General features: G+C 33.3%; 1 protein-coding gene across 1 annotated transcript; it reads left to right on the top strand.

Moving 5' to 3' along the window:
* The first annotated feature begins 1646 nt into the window (after window positions 1-1646).
* On the top strand, window positions 1647-18005 carry LOC138703820 (glucose-fructose oxidoreductase domain-containing protein 1). Its single transcript, XM_069832026.1, has 2 exons — window positions 1647-2989; window positions 17778-18005. Exons 1-2 carry the CDS (start codon window positions 1889-1891, stop codon window positions 17799-17801), a joined length of 1125 nt encoding a protein of 374 aa, XP_069688127.1. The 5' UTR covers window positions 1647-1888; the 3' UTR covers window positions 17802-18005.
* Window positions 18006-18555: the final 550 nt, after the last annotated feature.

Below are 18555 nucleotides of genomic sequence, written 5' to 3'. Positions count from 1 at the left end.
CTACTGACTCTTGTATAGGTATTCAATTAGAATTGTTCAGTAGTGTTTTCTGTTACAACCAGGGGCGTACGCAAGGGAAGGAGTTCAAACCCAGTAACCCTTCCCCCTTGAACTTAAAAAAAAAAAAAACACATATTTAGGTTTGAATATTGTTAATATTTTAATAATAATAATGAGAATAAAAATTGCTATTGAACATCAAGTGCAATGTGTAAACAAAGTTTCTTGTTGTTTTAGCTTCATATTAAATCAAAAGTAATTTGTTTACGCATTGCAATCGATGTTCAATAGCAATTTTTTTCCTCATTAATTAAAATATTATTTTTGCAAGATATCCCACTGTTGTTCTGAGGTAATGATATGGGAAATGCCTGTTATTATTCGGTTGAGAAGCTTTTATCATCCAGTTTGCTCTAAAAAAAATCTGAAAGTTAGGATTTATATTACCGGTTGTTCTGTATAGTTGTGAAACTTGGACTCTCACTTTGAGAGAGGAACAGTGGTTAAAGGTGTTTGAGAATAAGGTGCTTAGGAAAATATTTGGGGCTAAGAGGGATGAAGTTACAGGAGAATGGAGAAAGTTACACAACGCAGAACTGCACGCATTGTATTCCTCACCTGACATAATTAGGAACATTAAATGGAGACGTTTGAGATGGGCAGGGCGTGTAGCACTTATGGGGGAAGCCAAAAATGCGTATAGTGTGTTAATTGGGAGACTAGAGGGCAAAAGACATTTGGGGAGGCCGAGACGTAGATGAGAGGATAATAATATTAAAATGGATGTGTTGGAGGTGAGATATGATTGTAGAGACTATATTAATCTTGCTCAGGATAGGGACCGATTGCGGGCTTATGTGAGGGCGGCAATGAACCTCCGGGTTTCTTAAAAGCAACGGGTTAGAAAGACATTAATTTCTTTCTAACTCGTTGCATAAGTCATAAGGAAATAAGTACTGTCCAGAACTGAAAGCTGCTGCCATCTACCAGAGCGTACGGAGACTACTAGAGGAAACCGAGAAAACAGGCAAAAAAGGAACAATAGAAATTCTGCATAATGGATGCAAGATGAGCCATAACTGGAATAAACTGAATTAAGGGACAGTAAATACTATTATCATCACAATTGACGGCTTTTATCATAATAATTATGTAAAACAATATGTATGCAAGAGTAGGATATGTATTTCATAATGTGTTACAGTATTTGCGATCGTTTGTAGTCTGTGTAAATCTAAGACGTTGTAAGAGAAAATATGTCATGAATTAGCGAAGTTCTCTTATTTGTTATACTCGTATGTATTCTTTCTCAATTGTATTATTATAATAAATATTATACAGATGTCTATAGACATGTGTCGCTACAGCGCACCTATCGGTAATGGACGAAATTTCACCAGTCACGGCCGACTTGATGCTCGCTTCGCGTCTGTGTCCCTGTTGCCAAATTACAAGATACCTCCCTGTCATATAATGTCAAATATACTGTATTCCTGTACACTGGAAACGACTATACAAGACTGTATAATACTGATGTATTTATCATAGTAATAATATTTTGTATACAGCAGCATTGATATAAATTACATGTATTCTCCTTCACATTTCTAGATGCTCATATGAGTTACTCCTACGAATTTTCGGTAATCTAAACAAGTGACCGGAAGTTATCAAGTATGGCGCATATAAGCGAATTGTCAGTTTGTCATCTGCTTGGAATTGGTTTAAACGTACGAAATATTAGGGTTTTCGTAGGAGAAGATGTGTGAAAGTGATATTAAGGTTGTGGAGGTTAATGTTTTAATGAGTGAGTAATATTCTCCGTAATGAAACGTCGTAGTCATGAGTTGTTTTGTTCGTGTTTAAGGTTAGAGTGCTTGTAACAATAATGCTTCCAGGAATTGGTGTATTTGGAACAGGGAATGTTGTAAAAGTTATAGTTCCATTTTTGCGTGAAAAAGGTTTCAAAGTAGAAGCAATATGGGGCCGAACATTAAGTGCAGCGGAGGAAGTGGCAAAAGAACTTGAAATTCCATTTCATACCAATAAGATTGATGATGTTCTGTTAAGGAAAGATGTGGATCTTATATTTATTATCTGTTCACCGAATTTACATGCCCAGATTGCAGTCAAAGCACTGGGCATCGGTAAGCATGTACTCTGTGACAAACCAGCTGGCCTTTGTCAAGGAGAGGCACTGAAAATGGTTAGAGCATCCCAGTATTATCCATCTTTAATTTCTATTGTGAACCATAGTCTTAGATTTCTTCCTGCCTTTGGACAGATGCGCAGAGCTATTGCAGAAGGATATCTCGGGCAAGAAGGTGAAATAACTGTTTGCGATGTCCGTGTTCAAATGGGAAGCTTACTACACGATTCCTATGACTGGTTGTGTGACGACACTATGGGTGGTGGTGTTTTAACTCTGGTTGGAAGCCATGTAATAGACTTGGTATCGCATTTAACGTCTCAGCGTGCAGTAAGAGTGCACGGAGTTATAAGAACGTTTACTAAGACTACCGAACGTGTAAATGGAATCCGCCACATATCTAGTCCAGACTTCTGTACTTTTCAAATGGAAATGAGTGGTGGAGCTCTGGTTACTGCAACTTTAAATAATCACCTCCCTGGCTCATTTAGTCAAGAGGTTCTCATTTGTGGACAGGCTGGACATTTGATGGTTCGTGGAGGAGATCTTTACGGACGGAAGTCAAATTCTTCTAAAGACGACGTAATATATCTTGATGTCGAAGATCTGCAACGCGGTGGGGCTATAAACTCCACTGCTGCTAGTGCCATTCCACGTCCCTACATGAAAGGATTATTCAAAATGATTGGTGCTTTAAGAGAGGCCTTCCTTCCTGTGGAGGACAAACGCGGTTGGGTGAAAGAACCCGTTGCACTGGCTGCGACTTTCGAAGATGGGCTCTATGTGCAGGCAGTGATTGACGCGCTCAAGAAATCTAATGCCAACAGAGAGTGGGTTAAGGTGAATGTCATAACAGAAGAACCAGATCCCGATCCTTTGCTGAGTGCCGCTGTGAGACGCAGTGCCATCTCCATGTGATGTCTGGATTGGCTGCCGTAAGGGGCAGTCATTAACCTCCCACACATTGACTAACTAGCACCACTAGTTTGCCACATTAATGCTAAAGCATTACGTGCTATAAGCTGTTGTGTTTGATACCGAATGCAAGACTGTAACAGTAACAATTCTAACTAGTGCGAGTTCTTGTTTGTGATTGTTATATATAATAGAGGTTGTGTTAACTGAATAACATACTATATAGTAGAATAATTTAATAGCATGCATCATATTTCATGGCACTAACAGCTTACAGTTGTTTTCATTCTTGAATGATTCTGTGAATTCATATTTTACTGATAAGTTATCAAACAAAGCCTATAAAGTAACTAATTTTTTGTCTAAATGAATATTACCTAGCTAATTTTTAGGTTAAGAGCTTTTATCTCTGCGTTAGGGTTGCCAACTGTGGTAAATAAAATTACCGGCCATTTTAGGCCTATACACGCAAGTTTAGATGTTTAGAAGAGCTTGCGGGAAAAATGATGAATGTCACATTTCTGTTAAGGATTAAATAATGATCTAATTGAGTCTATAAGTGCAAAATGTAGTGCTGTTTCTATAGATAATAAAGGAAAGGATTACTGTATTCGTGGTGATAATTCTCCTTTTTACCATTTTTCGTAAGAACAACATTACATTTCGCAGTAATCCATTGAATTAGATAATGACATCAACCTTAAGAAAACTGTGACATTCATCATTTTTCCCGCAAACTCTTCTAATATTATTATTATTATAAACTAAATACAGAATCTGCTATATGATATGAGCAAAATAATAATAATAATAATAATAATTTCAGTAACAATCTTGCTTCAGTGTTCTAAAATGCACTTTTTAATTGTATTTGGAGCTTAATATCATAGCCTTAAGAACTTCTTTTCCTTCTGCTATAAAATGATAAAAATTATACACAGCTAAATTTAAGATTTTCCCTGGTACAAACTTCAGCTTTTACTATTTCCACACTTAAATCATTCCTCACATTATTCACACTCCACGAAAGAATTGCTTGCAGGAATAACAAACACGTGTTGAACTACCAATCTTATTTGTGGAGATTTCTCTGAGACATCCTTATCCTGAAAATATTTACAGTATTTTATAAAACTTTTCAAATGTTCATCTTTCACAAAGAAAGAAACCACAGCATTTAACAAGCACAGTTCATCCTAGAGTATATCTTCATCTACCTGTAGCTGCAGCCTTAGATTTTGTCTAATACTTAAAATTTATTCCACTTTTGGTGTACAACCAAAGTCTAGAATATACAGTCACGAAGCTCAATACATAGTAAATATGCGTACATTAGATAGTTGCTCACCACTAGGATCGCTAATATCGCCTCATTACATGCAATGCAAAATAGTACTGGCACAGTCTTTTGTTTCTAGCACCCTCAAAACTCAAGCTTCGTGACTGTATCCTAGTAGACTGTGGTACAACCATAGAGTATTTAGGCTGAAGAATACTTGAAAATTCTCACATTATCTTTAGCTGCTCAAAATTAAAGTTAAAATGTCCCACGAAATAGAGAAAAAAAATCCCTTTTAGCATATTTGATAAAAGCTATTGTCACAAGTTCTCAAATTCATTTAATAAAATTACCGGGCACAAGCAGTGCTGGTAAGGGATTGATACCGATCACTGGTCTTATGTTGAAATCCACCAAAATTTCTGACCGTGCTGGTGAAATACCGGCTAGTTGGCAACCCTAATCTGAGTTGGTTCAGTAAACAGTTTTTTAGGGTCTAATGAATGAACGATTGAGTATATTATTATTCATGGTTCAGATAATTTGTAATGCTCTCTTTGAGACTGCCAACATACTGTTACCTTATGATTTTCATGTATTATTAACATTGGAAATAATTGGATTGCTAGCATTTAGGTGAAATTCAAAAGTTAAGACAATGTTAAATAATTTCCTTGTTAGGGAGAGTAACATCTTCCTGAGACTGATAGGAATGTCGGCCATTCATTAATGTTCCTTCATTTCTTTTAAAAAGTACAGTAAACTTACCATACTAGACTTAAAAAATTGTTGTATCACCTGCGTCATCAATTATTTAATCACAATCGGTTTTTAAAATCCTTGTTATGTTATAAAGGTTTATCTAATTTGATTATTTAAAAAATTATATTCGTCATTACTGAAACAAAATCAAAATGTTTTGGTGCAGTATAATAATACAAAAGCTTGTTCATTAGTCATTGTAATTAGCATACATCATTTTTTTTGTCAGGAATGAATTTAATACTTTTCTTGAGTTAATTTACATGAATAGTAAATAGGCACTCAAAATTCTTTTTATATAAATTTTGTATAAGTTTTAAATAATTTCTTTGAAGTCTTTACGGCCAAAATGAAGTTCACTGGCCTCTCGAATTTATTAATAGGTACTTCGCATGTTTTATATAAAAATATAGTACAATTTCATAATATTCCAACGTATTTTAATATATAATCATGTTGAATTTAGCGTCAGTAGTATGCTAATATTGTGTGCTGCCTGCATTCTTCAAAATTTCTGCTGAAGCATGCCATATTCATGTCTTGTGCATATTTCATAATATTAGAATACTTAAAATCAGAATGATAGTGTAGTTCTTATATTTAACTGTCAAGTATTGCTTGGTTGTGATAGCTACTGATAAATTGGGATGTACCGTGTAAGATAATAGCATTCCATTTAAACTTATCTTGATAATGTAACACATGACAGCTATCAATCACTTAAAAGGCTTCTCTTCGATACACGTTATTTTATAGGTCTTGGTCCTTTTTTTATTTTCTAACAAAACCAGATTGTATCACTTTACTACATTTTGAAAAACAAAACTGTTGTATTGAGACTCTAGACTCTGATGTCTCAGTTGGATAAGGAACAAGATAGCTAGAATAATTTAAGATGGTGTTTCAACAGAATACTCAAAATCATAATTTAAAAATTCGTATCCAAAGAATTTTTATATGATACGGGTATTAACATGACTGATTTTTTTTTATTATTGGTTTTCACCCTCTTCACCTTGCCATTGCTTGTATAATAGTACCAAATGACGATATTTGTATTTACCTACAATTTAAAGGAAGAATTTCATGTATGATGTTTCGTAGATATTTTAGATACAAGTTCTTAAAAAAGGTTAGTGGTTATCATGGTCGCTGTCTTCTCTCTTCTCATTGCATTTACAACTGCTGTACACAATGTTGCTTTCCAATTCTAATGTGTATAGAAGGATCGACTATGAAAATTGTGCTATTTCTGTGAATTGTTCGTAAAGAATGCAGTAGCTACGTGCAAAAATAAATAACACATAGATAAAAAAAAACACTTAAAATTACTAAATTTTAGAAGATACAATATTGATACAAGTATTTTTAGTGCTACTTTGTTTTCCGCATTCCTTTTGTGTTCTTTCTTTTTTATTTAGTATGATGCTACTCTCACTATTTTCACAGAAATAAAGCATTTACAATAACTGATATATTATAGTCTTTAGTATGATATCGATCCATGTACAACCTTTCCTCGTAAATTACTGAATGTATTTTATTTGTACTCAACATTTACGAGTGAACTTATCTAAAATACGAGGTGTGTTCTTAAAGTAAGTTCCAAAAGGGTGTAGCAAGTAAACAGGAAGATATTTACAAACCATTTTTTTTGTTGCATTGTATTCCCCACACTTCAATTACTTCTCAACATAATCTCCACCATTATTGAGGCATTTATCGAGTCGTGGCACAAGTCTTTTATCCCCTCATGCAATGCGAACCACTCCCGCACTGCTACAGACGTGGACAAATTATTAACAAAATTGACGATTTTTATGATAATTCCATTTACAAAATTTGATTTTTCAATTTAGACTACAGCTGACAATTTTGCATATTTCTATAATTACAGTAGATATAAATATGCAAAAATATAGGCTATTCTAAATCGAAGAGTCAAATTTTGTAAACGATATATAATAAAATCTTCAATTTTGCTAATATTTTGTAAATATGCAAAAATGTCAACTGCAGTTTAAAGTGAAGAGTCAAATGTTGTAAAAATATATAATAAAAATATTCAGTTTTGCTAATAATTTGGAAATATCCAAAATGTCACCTGTAGTCCAAATTGAAGAGTCGAATTTTGTAAAAGAATATACAAAAAAATCTTCCCTTTTGCTAATAATTTGTAAATATGCAAAAATATCTATTGTAGTCTAAATTGAAGAGTCAAATTTTGTAAAAATATACAATACAAATCTTCCATTTTTCTAATAATTTGGTAATATGCAAAGATGTCAACTGTAGTCTAAATTGAAGAATCATATTTTGTAAAAATATATAATAAAAATGTCCAAATTTGCTAATAATTTGTCCACGTCTGTATTTTCACTTCATCATCGCCATCAAAACATTGACCACCGAGGAACTTCTTGAGGTGCAGGAAGAGATGAAAGTCACTCGGAGCCAAATCCGGGCTGTAGGGAGGATGGTCAATTTGTTCCCAGCCTAATTTCGAGATGAGATTTTGGGTGTCACGAGCTGTGTGTGGCCGAGCGTTGTCATGAAGCAACACAACTCCGCCGGTCAGCATCCCACGTCTCTTGTTCTGAATTGCGCGATGGAGCTTCTTCAAGGTCTGGCAATAGGTTTCTCTATTAATGGTTTCACCCCGAGGCAAGAATTCAATGAGTAGGACTCCTTTTCTGTCCCAAAAAACAGTGCACATGATCTTGCGTGGTGACATGGTTTGTTTGAATCTCTTTTTCCTTGGCGATGCTGTGTGCCTCCATTCCATGGACTGCTGCTTCGATTCAGGTGTCATGTGAGACACCCAAGTCTCGTCACCTGTCACGATATGGTCAAGAAACTCATCGCCTTGCTCACTAACGTGTGAGAAAGCTCAATGCACTGGAAGCTCGTTTGGTTTTGTGTTCCTCGGTGAGCATCTTGGGTACCCATCGTGAGCACAATTTTCGATATCGTAATCAGTCACAATTTTGTAGAGAACACACCGCGACATTTGTGGAAAATTCAAGGAAAGCGAAGAAATTGTGAACCTCCTGCCCTCATGAATTTTTTCATCGACAGCATGCACGAAATCGTCATTGATCAGGGATGGCTGACCAGTACCCTGCTCGTCATACACAGAGACGCGGCCCTCGTTGAACTTCCTAGCCCATCTCCTGACCATTCCATCACTAATGGCATCATCACCATACACCTCACAAAGTTGACGATGAATGTCAGCTGGTTTGATGTTTCTCGCATTCAAGAAACGGATAACAGACCGCATCTCTCAGTCGGCTGGGTGCTCGATCACTTTAAACATTTCAACTGATCACAACTAACCACACACACACGGACTGAAGCTCTGAAACTGCATGCACAGCTTGCCTGAGGACTGAAGAAGAAAACACGCATGCGCAAAATAACGATTGCAGCGATGCGACGGCTATAATTGAAAACTGAACGTACTTTAAGAACATGCCTCGTATGTCCATATTAAATGTAAAACTTTTTAGTAACAATAGTACATCACTCAAAGCCATTAAGGATAAAACTGTACAGTATGTTACTTTACTCGAAATTAGCTTGAATTATTTTTTTTAACCTAAGAATTAATGTAGTGTCCCCAATGTAATAACAGACTGCATTACTGAATTTTGTTAGCAGACATGATGGTTAGGAAGCATTCAAGGTACTGTAGGATATAATCATGAAGTGAAGGTACAGTATGTGAGCATTAAAGAATTAATGTAAAACACACAAACTTACCTTGACATGAGATTCTGAAGATGTTCTTCACACGTCTAGGTGCAGCTGACACCTCCAGAATAAATTTTCAGATACCCTCTGAAGTCAGTCGATATATTGTAGCCTGAATACTGTCTGCCTATTTAATTCTGTTATGTGCGGACTTTTAAATACTTTCCTTTTAGAATTTCCCACAATAAAAGTGTGTGTTGAATTTGTGCAGAATTAATTATATCAAATTAAACCATACAATATTTATAAATAAAACCAGGTGGTTTACGAGATAATTTTAGTTGCTCATTATCTTTAACATTTTCTGTACAATCTTAAATATTCTGACAGTGTCTTATTATACAAAAAATGGGATTTTTAATGCAGTATTCATTTCCATAATGTCATCGTAAATGTATTTGTCCACCATTTTCTTGTACAAGTAGCAGCCTCTCTCAATGCTGTAAAAGCTCTAAGTTCATGTTCTTAAGGGTATATGTACGTGAACGACCACAAATATTATCAGAAAATGCAGGCTCTAAATTTCTAAAATGTTATAAGGAAATGAACTCACAATTGGACAAAAATTACAAGATACCACAACTAGACTTATAAAAGTATAAAAGTATAAAAATGTTACTAATAATATTTTTTAGAATTCACTTTTTACTTTAAATTAAATTTTCCATAATTTGACAATTTTCACATATATTATTTCATAACTTCACAACCATTAGAGATAGAATTATGAAATTTTGTATACTGATTTAACATGCATTTATGCAAAAGGTAGACTAAAATAATGCCCATTTCTTTGAAAATAGAAAAATTAGGTCCCGAAACATTATGTAAATTTTAATATATTTTATATAGGTAGAAAGGTAAAGGTATCCCCGTCACATGCCATGAAGGCACTTGGGGGGCATGGAGGTAGAGCCCCATGCTTTCCATGACCTCGGCACTAGAATGAGGTGGTGTGGTCGGCACCATGCTCTGACCACCTTTTACCCCCCGGGAAAGACCCGCTACTCAATTTTTATAGAAGGCTGAGTGAACCTCGGGCCGTTCTGGAAGTTTGGCAACGAGAAAAAATCCTGTCACCACATTTTATATAGGACAAATAAAAAAATTAATGTATTAAAATAAACAACTCTACATGTCTGAGAGTAGTCTACTTTTCAGAAATAAGTGTTTATTACATGCAGGAAAAATATTAAAGATGTCAGAGAGACCATAACAATGTTATGGTTACCAAATGATGTAACTGCAGAATTTGTTTGTTTGTTTGTTTGTTTTTTTCGTAGTTTGATAAAACTGGTTTGAAAAATATTATTAGTAACCTTCTTTATACTTTTATCAGATATTTCAGTTCTAATAAGTCTTGTTGTGGTACCTTGTAATTTTTGTCCAATTGAGAGTTCGTTTTCTTATAAAATTTTATAAATTTAGAGCCTGCATTTTCTGATAATATTTGTGGTCGTTCATGTACATATACCCTTAAATATATGTTACATTTCTATGAGGGATCCCTTCGACTGATGAATTATCGTAGGTCTGCTTAGAAACACACTTTCCTTCAAATATTTCCATTTCTACATGCAATAAGCTGCCAAGTTACAGAAAATTGCCTGCTGATAATATTTTGTCTCGTTAAATATGTGCAGAGGCACATCACAGTTTACACGAAGCTCAATACGTAGGGAATATGCATCCATAGATAGTTGCTAACCACTACGGTCGCTACTATTGCCTCATCACATACAATGTCTTTCATTTGTGTTCTTAGAAAGGATAACAGAATTTATGCTTCTGTATAAAAAAAATATCAAACTACGAACTATTTCTCCATATAAAAGCTTTGCTAAACATATAGAATTTGGAGTTAAAAATGCCAATTTCATATTTCTTAGTCTTCCATCATTATATTTACAAATGCAAACTTTTTTTTCTAAGATTTTTAAAAATACAAAGGGTCACTTTCACATGAAATAATTATATTTAAAGTGGATTCTTGTATATTTATACAAGACGTGTATTTCAAGTTTTGTGAAAAATGGTATCAAATAGATTGTCTGTTAAGATTTTAATTAAAACTCATATGCACCAAGTGGAGAAGATAGCAACGATTACATTATAATGTTTTGTAATATATTTCACCACACTTAAGATGGCCTAAAAAAACTCATTATGATGGGTTTAGCTATAATATACAGAAGAATAAATTTTTGCTATCTTTAAAAATTTACTACATTCAATTTTTTCACCATGCTGATTCAATTGTTATTAATTTGTAACATAAAACAGTAGAAATGCGCAAAAACGTCGTCATAAAATCGTGTTGTGGTATTTCTAGAAAATAGATTCCTTGGGTAAATCATACATATAATTTTATTCAATCTGTTGATGTTTACTTAATATGTGTTACCTAAAACACTCAGATATGAATTTAGTCCACAGTTCTGTAAGGCTTGTAAGCGCCTTAGAAACTAGATAAAGATGAAATTTAGAATTGCATGATGGTACACTTACAGTATAGTTAAATCCACTGATACAGCACTAGATTAGAAATATTGCTTTCTGTTCATTCTGAGAGTTCATTAGTTGATGTCATGTATATGATCATGCTTAAAGTAAAAGTTGAGCTTAAACAAATAGCTTACTACTACTACAATAGTGGAAAGTAATGATTAATAACACGCATGTGGTTAGCGACAGCATCGCCAATGCCATCTAGCGACCCGCTATGAGAACAAATACATAAATACAAATACTTAAAGAGAAAAATGTTAGTTTGATATTTAAGAAACGTAATAACTAAATAAATTCAAAGCTCTTTCTTTTTGTTTTTGTACCCTTGTCATCTATATGAATTGATGAATTGTAAAATAAAATCTGAATTTTAATAAGGAAATGGGAGGAAGAAAAATTATTAGAAAAATAAAAATAATGATTATCTAGTCATTTGAAAGAAACGATTTGTTTAATATATTAGCTGTGTGCTACCTTCTTTCATTTTATATTTTTGTAGCCTCTGAAAGTCACAAATGAATTGTTTAATTTTTTTACATGTGCTTTTTTAAGGACACTGAAATACTTGTCTACCAGCAATCTCATACAAACATTACTAAGAACTTTCACATTTATATTGTGTTTTAGAAAGCAATTAGTTACCTTATTTCTAAGTCCATGAAGATTTTCTCACAAAACTTTGTGAAAATTATTTTCAAGTATTTCTGACATCTCAGGACAATTTATTTCCACTTTTCACTTTACTTGGTCAAGACACATTGATTCCTTGTCACTGCACATAGATTTGTAAAATTCACTGCAACTTACATGGGCCATCATGTTATACTGAATGTCAACAATAGCCTTAATGGATGAGAGAGTTTATCTAGCCCTCTTATCATTAGCTGCAATACTCAAATCAATCATAACCTCATTATTGGTCCTTACAACTCCTTATTTTTGGGAAACCTGACAATTATTTCCGTTCATTTGAATCTGGTAATTAAAACAGTCTTATATGGCACAAATAACACCTCTTCAGCCATTTCCTTAAATTACAGGACATAAGAAATAAAAAGAGAAAAACATCGTTTTTACCAAAACATATCAACTGCCATGGACGCTGATGTTAGTTATCTTATCGAACCGCTAGGTGGCAGTCGTGGAGTATGTCGCCAATTTTTATTGTCACTTTCCACTATTGTAGTAGTAAGCTATTTGGCTTAAAATGAGCATACAAGTAATTCTTTTAGCTATATTGAGACAATTGAAGCTCTGATTTACTCTTACACTACATCACAACTAGCATTGGACTGATAAATAATCATTTTGAACAGAACTTCAATTTTTATTTGTTTATATGAGAGCTATTTGGATTTCAGCATCCAGTGGACTGTTAAATAAACAAGCAATGAAAGCAAAATATTTTATTGCATACAAAAAGTACCTACTTCTTAACTTAGTCACGTCCACCACTGTGGTGTAATAGTTAGCATGTGTAACCATGAAATGAGCGGGTCCGGGTTCAAATTCTGGTTGGGACAAGTTACCTGATTGAGGATTTTTTTCCGGGATTTTCCCTCAATCCTTAACAGCAAATGCCAGGTAATTTTCAGTGCTGGACCTTAGACTCATTTTGCTGGCATTATCACTTTCATCTCATTCAGACATTAGATAACCATAGCAGTTGATAAAGTGCCGTTAAATAACTAGTTTAAAAAAATTAACTGCTTTAACACGGATTAATAAAAAGTATCGGACCACCTCTGTGATGTAGGGGTCAGCATGCTGGTCTCTTACGCAAAGGGCCCGGGTTTGATTCCCGGTCAGGTTGAATTTCCTGTTGAGGTTTTTTAGGGTTTTCCTCAACCGTGAGGCAAATGCCAGGAAATTAGGGCCACAACATCCCTGAAAATCACCAGCCTCATTCATCACCGAAATCATATTCATAACAAATCAGTAATATATATACAGTCGCCATCTAGTTCACAACAATAGAACCAGTCTCAACAATAGTACACAGGCCTTCGGATTTCAACCAAAGATTAACTCGCGGTATGACCAGAGATGTTAAAGCGAGTATAAATAACAGCGAGAAAAAAAAAGTATCAATAACAAAATTGTTACCATAGTAACCATAGTGTTTCTGTATAAAACAGATGAAATATTAAATAAAAAAAATTGCTATTTTAGATTATATTAAAAAAATATATAGTGCCATTTAAAAATGTACTCGATAATGTTATATCAAAACATGCACAACAGTAGTTGAAAAAATATATATTTTTTTTTATGAAAATAATCCCCTCATTCTATTTTAATTGCAGTTGTGTGTTACTTTTGAAATACCTTGTATAGAAGTTGTTACGAATCTCTTTGTATGAGTTCAATGTCAACCTTGTCAAAATTTGAGACTGGGAGTCGCCATTGTGAACAATCAAGCATTTTTAAATGTATAATGCATGCCTAAGACAATCTGTCCTGCCTGATACAAGATTATTATTTTGCGTAATAACAGTATTTTAATTTTTGATTGCAAGTGTCATGTGAAGCATCGTTCTTTCCCTTTCATTCTCCATTATGATCCTTAAACTTGCCACTTTGTTATTGTCATATTATTTGCTTCCGAAACACTGTTTTTTGACAGTAAAGTATATTTTACATTCATTTCTCCATACTTATTTCTGCCATAATATTATTGAGAAATTTAATGTATGCCTATTTATATTGTTGACAGTGGTATTGTATGTGGTCAGAAGTATGGTAATCCATAGTTCGATTCCTGGTGAAGGAAGTGGAGATAAGGCTTCCTTACCTTCTTGCCTTATGTTGTGCTACATGCAGACAGAAGGAGAATCATCATCATCATCATCATCATGATTTAGGGCTAGGATTTTGATGACCTATAAATCATGAAAAAATGTCCTAAAAACAATGCATTTATTACCTAAAAATCTTACAAAAATGCCCTAAAAATTGATCTTACATAATTAGCTTAGTAGGAAAAGAGGTTTTGTACTACTTAATATTTAGACTAATAATTAAATTAAATTTTACATAATTTTTTCTAAGTAGTACACTTTAATTATTTTATCTGGTGTAGTTTCCATGTATGATCGTTCACCTCTGCTTCGGCATGTGGACGTGAGGTCAGCAGTCAGCTGGTCGGTCTTGGCCCTTCATGGGCTGTAGCACCATGGATCTTTACTTTTAGTTTTCATGTAGTCTACCACAAGGCCACTCTTATCCGGAATTAGCAGGTATAGAGGAGTCTATATTGAAGGAGTGGTTGGACTGATCCATTACGTGGGGTGTACTACGTTAAAATGGCAATATTTGTGTAGAAAAACGATTAAAATATCATACAAAATAATGGGTATTAATGGACAAAATATGTAAAGAAAATATGAAAGGAAATAAATATTATTTTACATTAATAATGGGGATTTATGGCCAAAATTAAATTAACATGCCTAAAAAATGACCAAATAAAACAAAAGATACTCGTATAAGTTGAAACAGGCAAAAAATGCAAAAAAATGCCCTAACAAATATGTCTTAAAACACTCAGTTTATCCCATAACATATAAATACTAAAGCAGCTATGTTTCTGGCTTTCTAGAAAAAAGATGCAATTTCATCAAAATCCTAGCCCTAAATTCATCATCATCATCGTAACTATCGTTATCTTTCACCCTTTGAGCAGTTCCAGAATTCATCCTGTTCTCTATATAGATTAAATTATCAGAATAAAAATTATTCTTGAAATTTTAATTAAAACCATGACCACAGTGAATTTTTTTTTAAATTCCTATTGAAAGAAATAGTACATTTTATTGGAAATACAGTTTCTCCCATATCTGATGTAAATTAACTTTTTCTTAGAATATTCGTGGATTTGATATTTGCAGTAGATCTGGTATTTACTATATTAAGTAATTTTGTAACTAACTTAAGCTGGTGTATATTTCTATGGGAATACATTACTACTTTAGCTTACTCATACAGTCATAATAAATTCTGTCTTATATTTATTTTTCCGTAAGGCTTTAAATATAATTGTATATATGGAGCCTACAGCTTATATCAAATAATAATATACATAGGCCTACTGTTTGTTTTATTATCGTGTTAAAATGTCTAGTGTCAGAATATTCATGTAAATCAATCTGTAGATAAAGGTTATATATGGCATGTAAATACACAATTAAATCTTTAATGGAACTTATAAATTAGGGTAATGAAGAAATAGTTCAATATTTAATATATTTCAGTGATATAAAAATGAGGATGTATGCATTAAATGTATAGAGAACTTCAAAGATACAGAAGTTGCGATAAAAATTTGTGTTAAGTTTGGTTTGTAATATGTAATGAATCGTATTACAACTACAGCATACTTTAACCAAGTTACAAGTATTATTTAGAGAGTAATTACAATTCTTCAGTATTCTAAATTTCATACTATTGTTGTAGCTTGAAATTATAAAAAAGTACTAGTTTAATATTTTAAGATCTAAGTCAGATAAATGAAGATACAGTATCTGTACATTGTACTTCCATTTTCTGCTTATTTTGTATTTTATAGAAAAAAAAAGTGAGGGATACATGGTCCATATTACTAATTAAGAAAATTTATGATTTTCAATTTCTGTATATCTTACAATATTATTTTACCAGCATTTTTTAACATTGTATATAGGAGACAATTTTCTGCTATATAGATATCAGTTTGCGATAGGTTATCCCCATAAATAAAACAGTTTTTATGTTCGTAAAATTATTGTGTTATTTTTCAAATAACATACTCCACATGAGCTATTCCATCTCAAATCGACCGAAATATAGAGAAAATTGACCTTGCAATTTTTAAATACAATGAAACTTTTTTCTGTCCGTTGACAACTGTGATACAGTGCTTTGTGCAAAGTTTGAGGCATCAGAACTTCATAGTGTTTAAATTAAAAATATTTAAATTTATCATATTTTCATAAAATTAGCAACTTTAAACTGTTGTAGCTCCGAAACCCTTTCACCTAATGGTCAAAATCATGGTTTATTTTGATGCTGAGAAATTAAAGTTTATATTGACATATAAACAGATTTTCTTACTTTTTATAGAAATTGAGAAATTTAGATTTTTCCTCAATAAGACGCCTTTGCCTAGGAAAAAATATTTTAAAAATATATAGTTAGATTCCGCATTGAAAGTACAAATAAACACATATTTTTTACTGATGGCACGTTGATAAGAAAGTATTGAAAATATCACATAAAGAAAATAAATAGTACGCGCGTGAACTAACCAGCTGACTGTGAGGCGGGAGCTAGCCGAGACAAGCAAGGCCAGGAGACAAACACGTGATGTGTCGTCTAGCAGCACATGGCTGTGCTAGCTTTATCACAGGTTTTCATAAACACAGGAGTAAAATGACGCCCAACGCTCGCTTATCTTCAGCTCTCGGCCATTGCGTGCGGTACTGCGCCGTTCAAGTCCAGGCGTGTGAAAATCTATTTAATACCCTCGAAACTTATTGCCGTACCACTAAGCAAACAATGCCGAATACCTCTTAATAATGCAAGGTTTTTTCTCAATATTTTTTTTACATTTTTTACAAATTGGCAAAAAGCCTAAAAGTAAGTAAAATCAGATTATCTGTCTCTCTGTATACAATAAAAATAAGGATTACTTCTTAACGTAACTTACCAAATGTCAGCTTCAAAATGAGCTCCCGTTCAATGTTCTGCAGTAAATGGTTCCAGAGTTCTGAGCTCTGAAAGAGGCTTGTTTTTATAAAATACGCTAAATTTGTCGCTCAATAATAAGAAAACCATTTGACTTTCAATAGTATATTTTTGAAAATGCGCTCTCCTCGGCACCTTGTATAAATAGGGAAAAAATTAGAGTATAAAAAAATGCGAGTTTTTTACTGATCGATTTCATAATATGGAATAGCCCACATGCTGTCCCATGTAATATGGTACAGAAAGGCCTAATGTCATTGGCTCGGTATATAATATTTTTAACTCTTGAATAACTAATAACATACAGTAAATTTTAAATTATCAATTGTTTTCATTAACGAAAGTTATTTCCCGTCTGTTACCATTACAACAATAACAAATGGTGCAGTTATTTAATTGAACAGAGTATTTTATTTACATTTCATTTCATTAGATAAAACTGAAGTTCCAGTCAACAGATGTTGAAAAGATTGCTAGTGTATTTGCTTACTATTTTCTGTGTACTCCAACATTGAATTAAAACTGGGGAACGATTTTATTCTCATTTTGAACTGAACTAAAGAAAATAGGCTGTAATTGTGACGCAAAAGTGTTTACTAATACATTCCTGCTGTTTTTCTGATGATGTGAATAAACAATGGTGATCTCAAGAATATGTATTCAAAAGAAATTTATGTGTTACAGGTCAGTGATCCAATGTTGTGTTGAGACAAGGTTGTTGAGGTGTTGTGAGAACCAGAATCAGCAGGACTATAAACCGTTATTTTTAATTTTTAATTATTATAGCAGCAACTAATTTTATTAATGTCGTATCTAATTTAGTGTATGTTTGGGAATACTTTATTTTCTTATTGAACTTTTAATTATTTTGTTAACGAATTTAATAAAATTTCTTTCTGAAGATTTCTTAAATATTTGTTCACATTCACTGCATTTTATTTTAATTTCCAGGAATTCCTGTATCTCCTGCCTTACATTTATGTTTTACCTAATTCAGTAGTCTTTCATAGTGTACCTTACTACAGAGAATACAGAACTGAGTTCTTTTCCTCTACAATATGGCTTAAGAAAAAACCATATATAAACCATTATTGGCTGCAAAAGGCCACAGCATTCTTCGACACTCTTCTTTTATGCATTGGCTTAATATAATTTAATTGACATCAGTGGCGTAGCGTCATTGTAAGCTAAAAAGCTCAGCTTCCCCAGTTAATAATAATGTCATAATAAACCTGCAGTTTATGGAGAAAATTATTTATTAATTTTAATAGAGTTTATATTTATGCGTTAAATATTGTGATGCGGCAGCTCAGGATGATTTGTGATGCAGCAGTAAACAAGAAGCCTGCACACACCAGCTTCCAAGCAGACTGGTTTCTTACACTCATTCTTCTGTGTAACCCACCCCGCAGATTTTCCATCCCTTTCTAACTAAACTACCCTAGTCGCAAGGCTCGCAAGA

The sequence above is a fragment of the Periplaneta americana genome, chromosome 7 (genome assembly GCF_040183065.1).
Source record: "Periplaneta americana isolate PAMFEO1 chromosome 7, P.americana_PAMFEO1_priV1, whole genome shotgun sequence".
NCBI lineage: Eukaryota > Metazoa > Arthropoda > Insecta > Blattodea > Blattidae > Periplaneta > Periplaneta americana.
The sequence above is the reverse complement of the archived record's forward strand: the minus strand, read 5'-3'. Positions and strand labels throughout refer to the sequence as shown.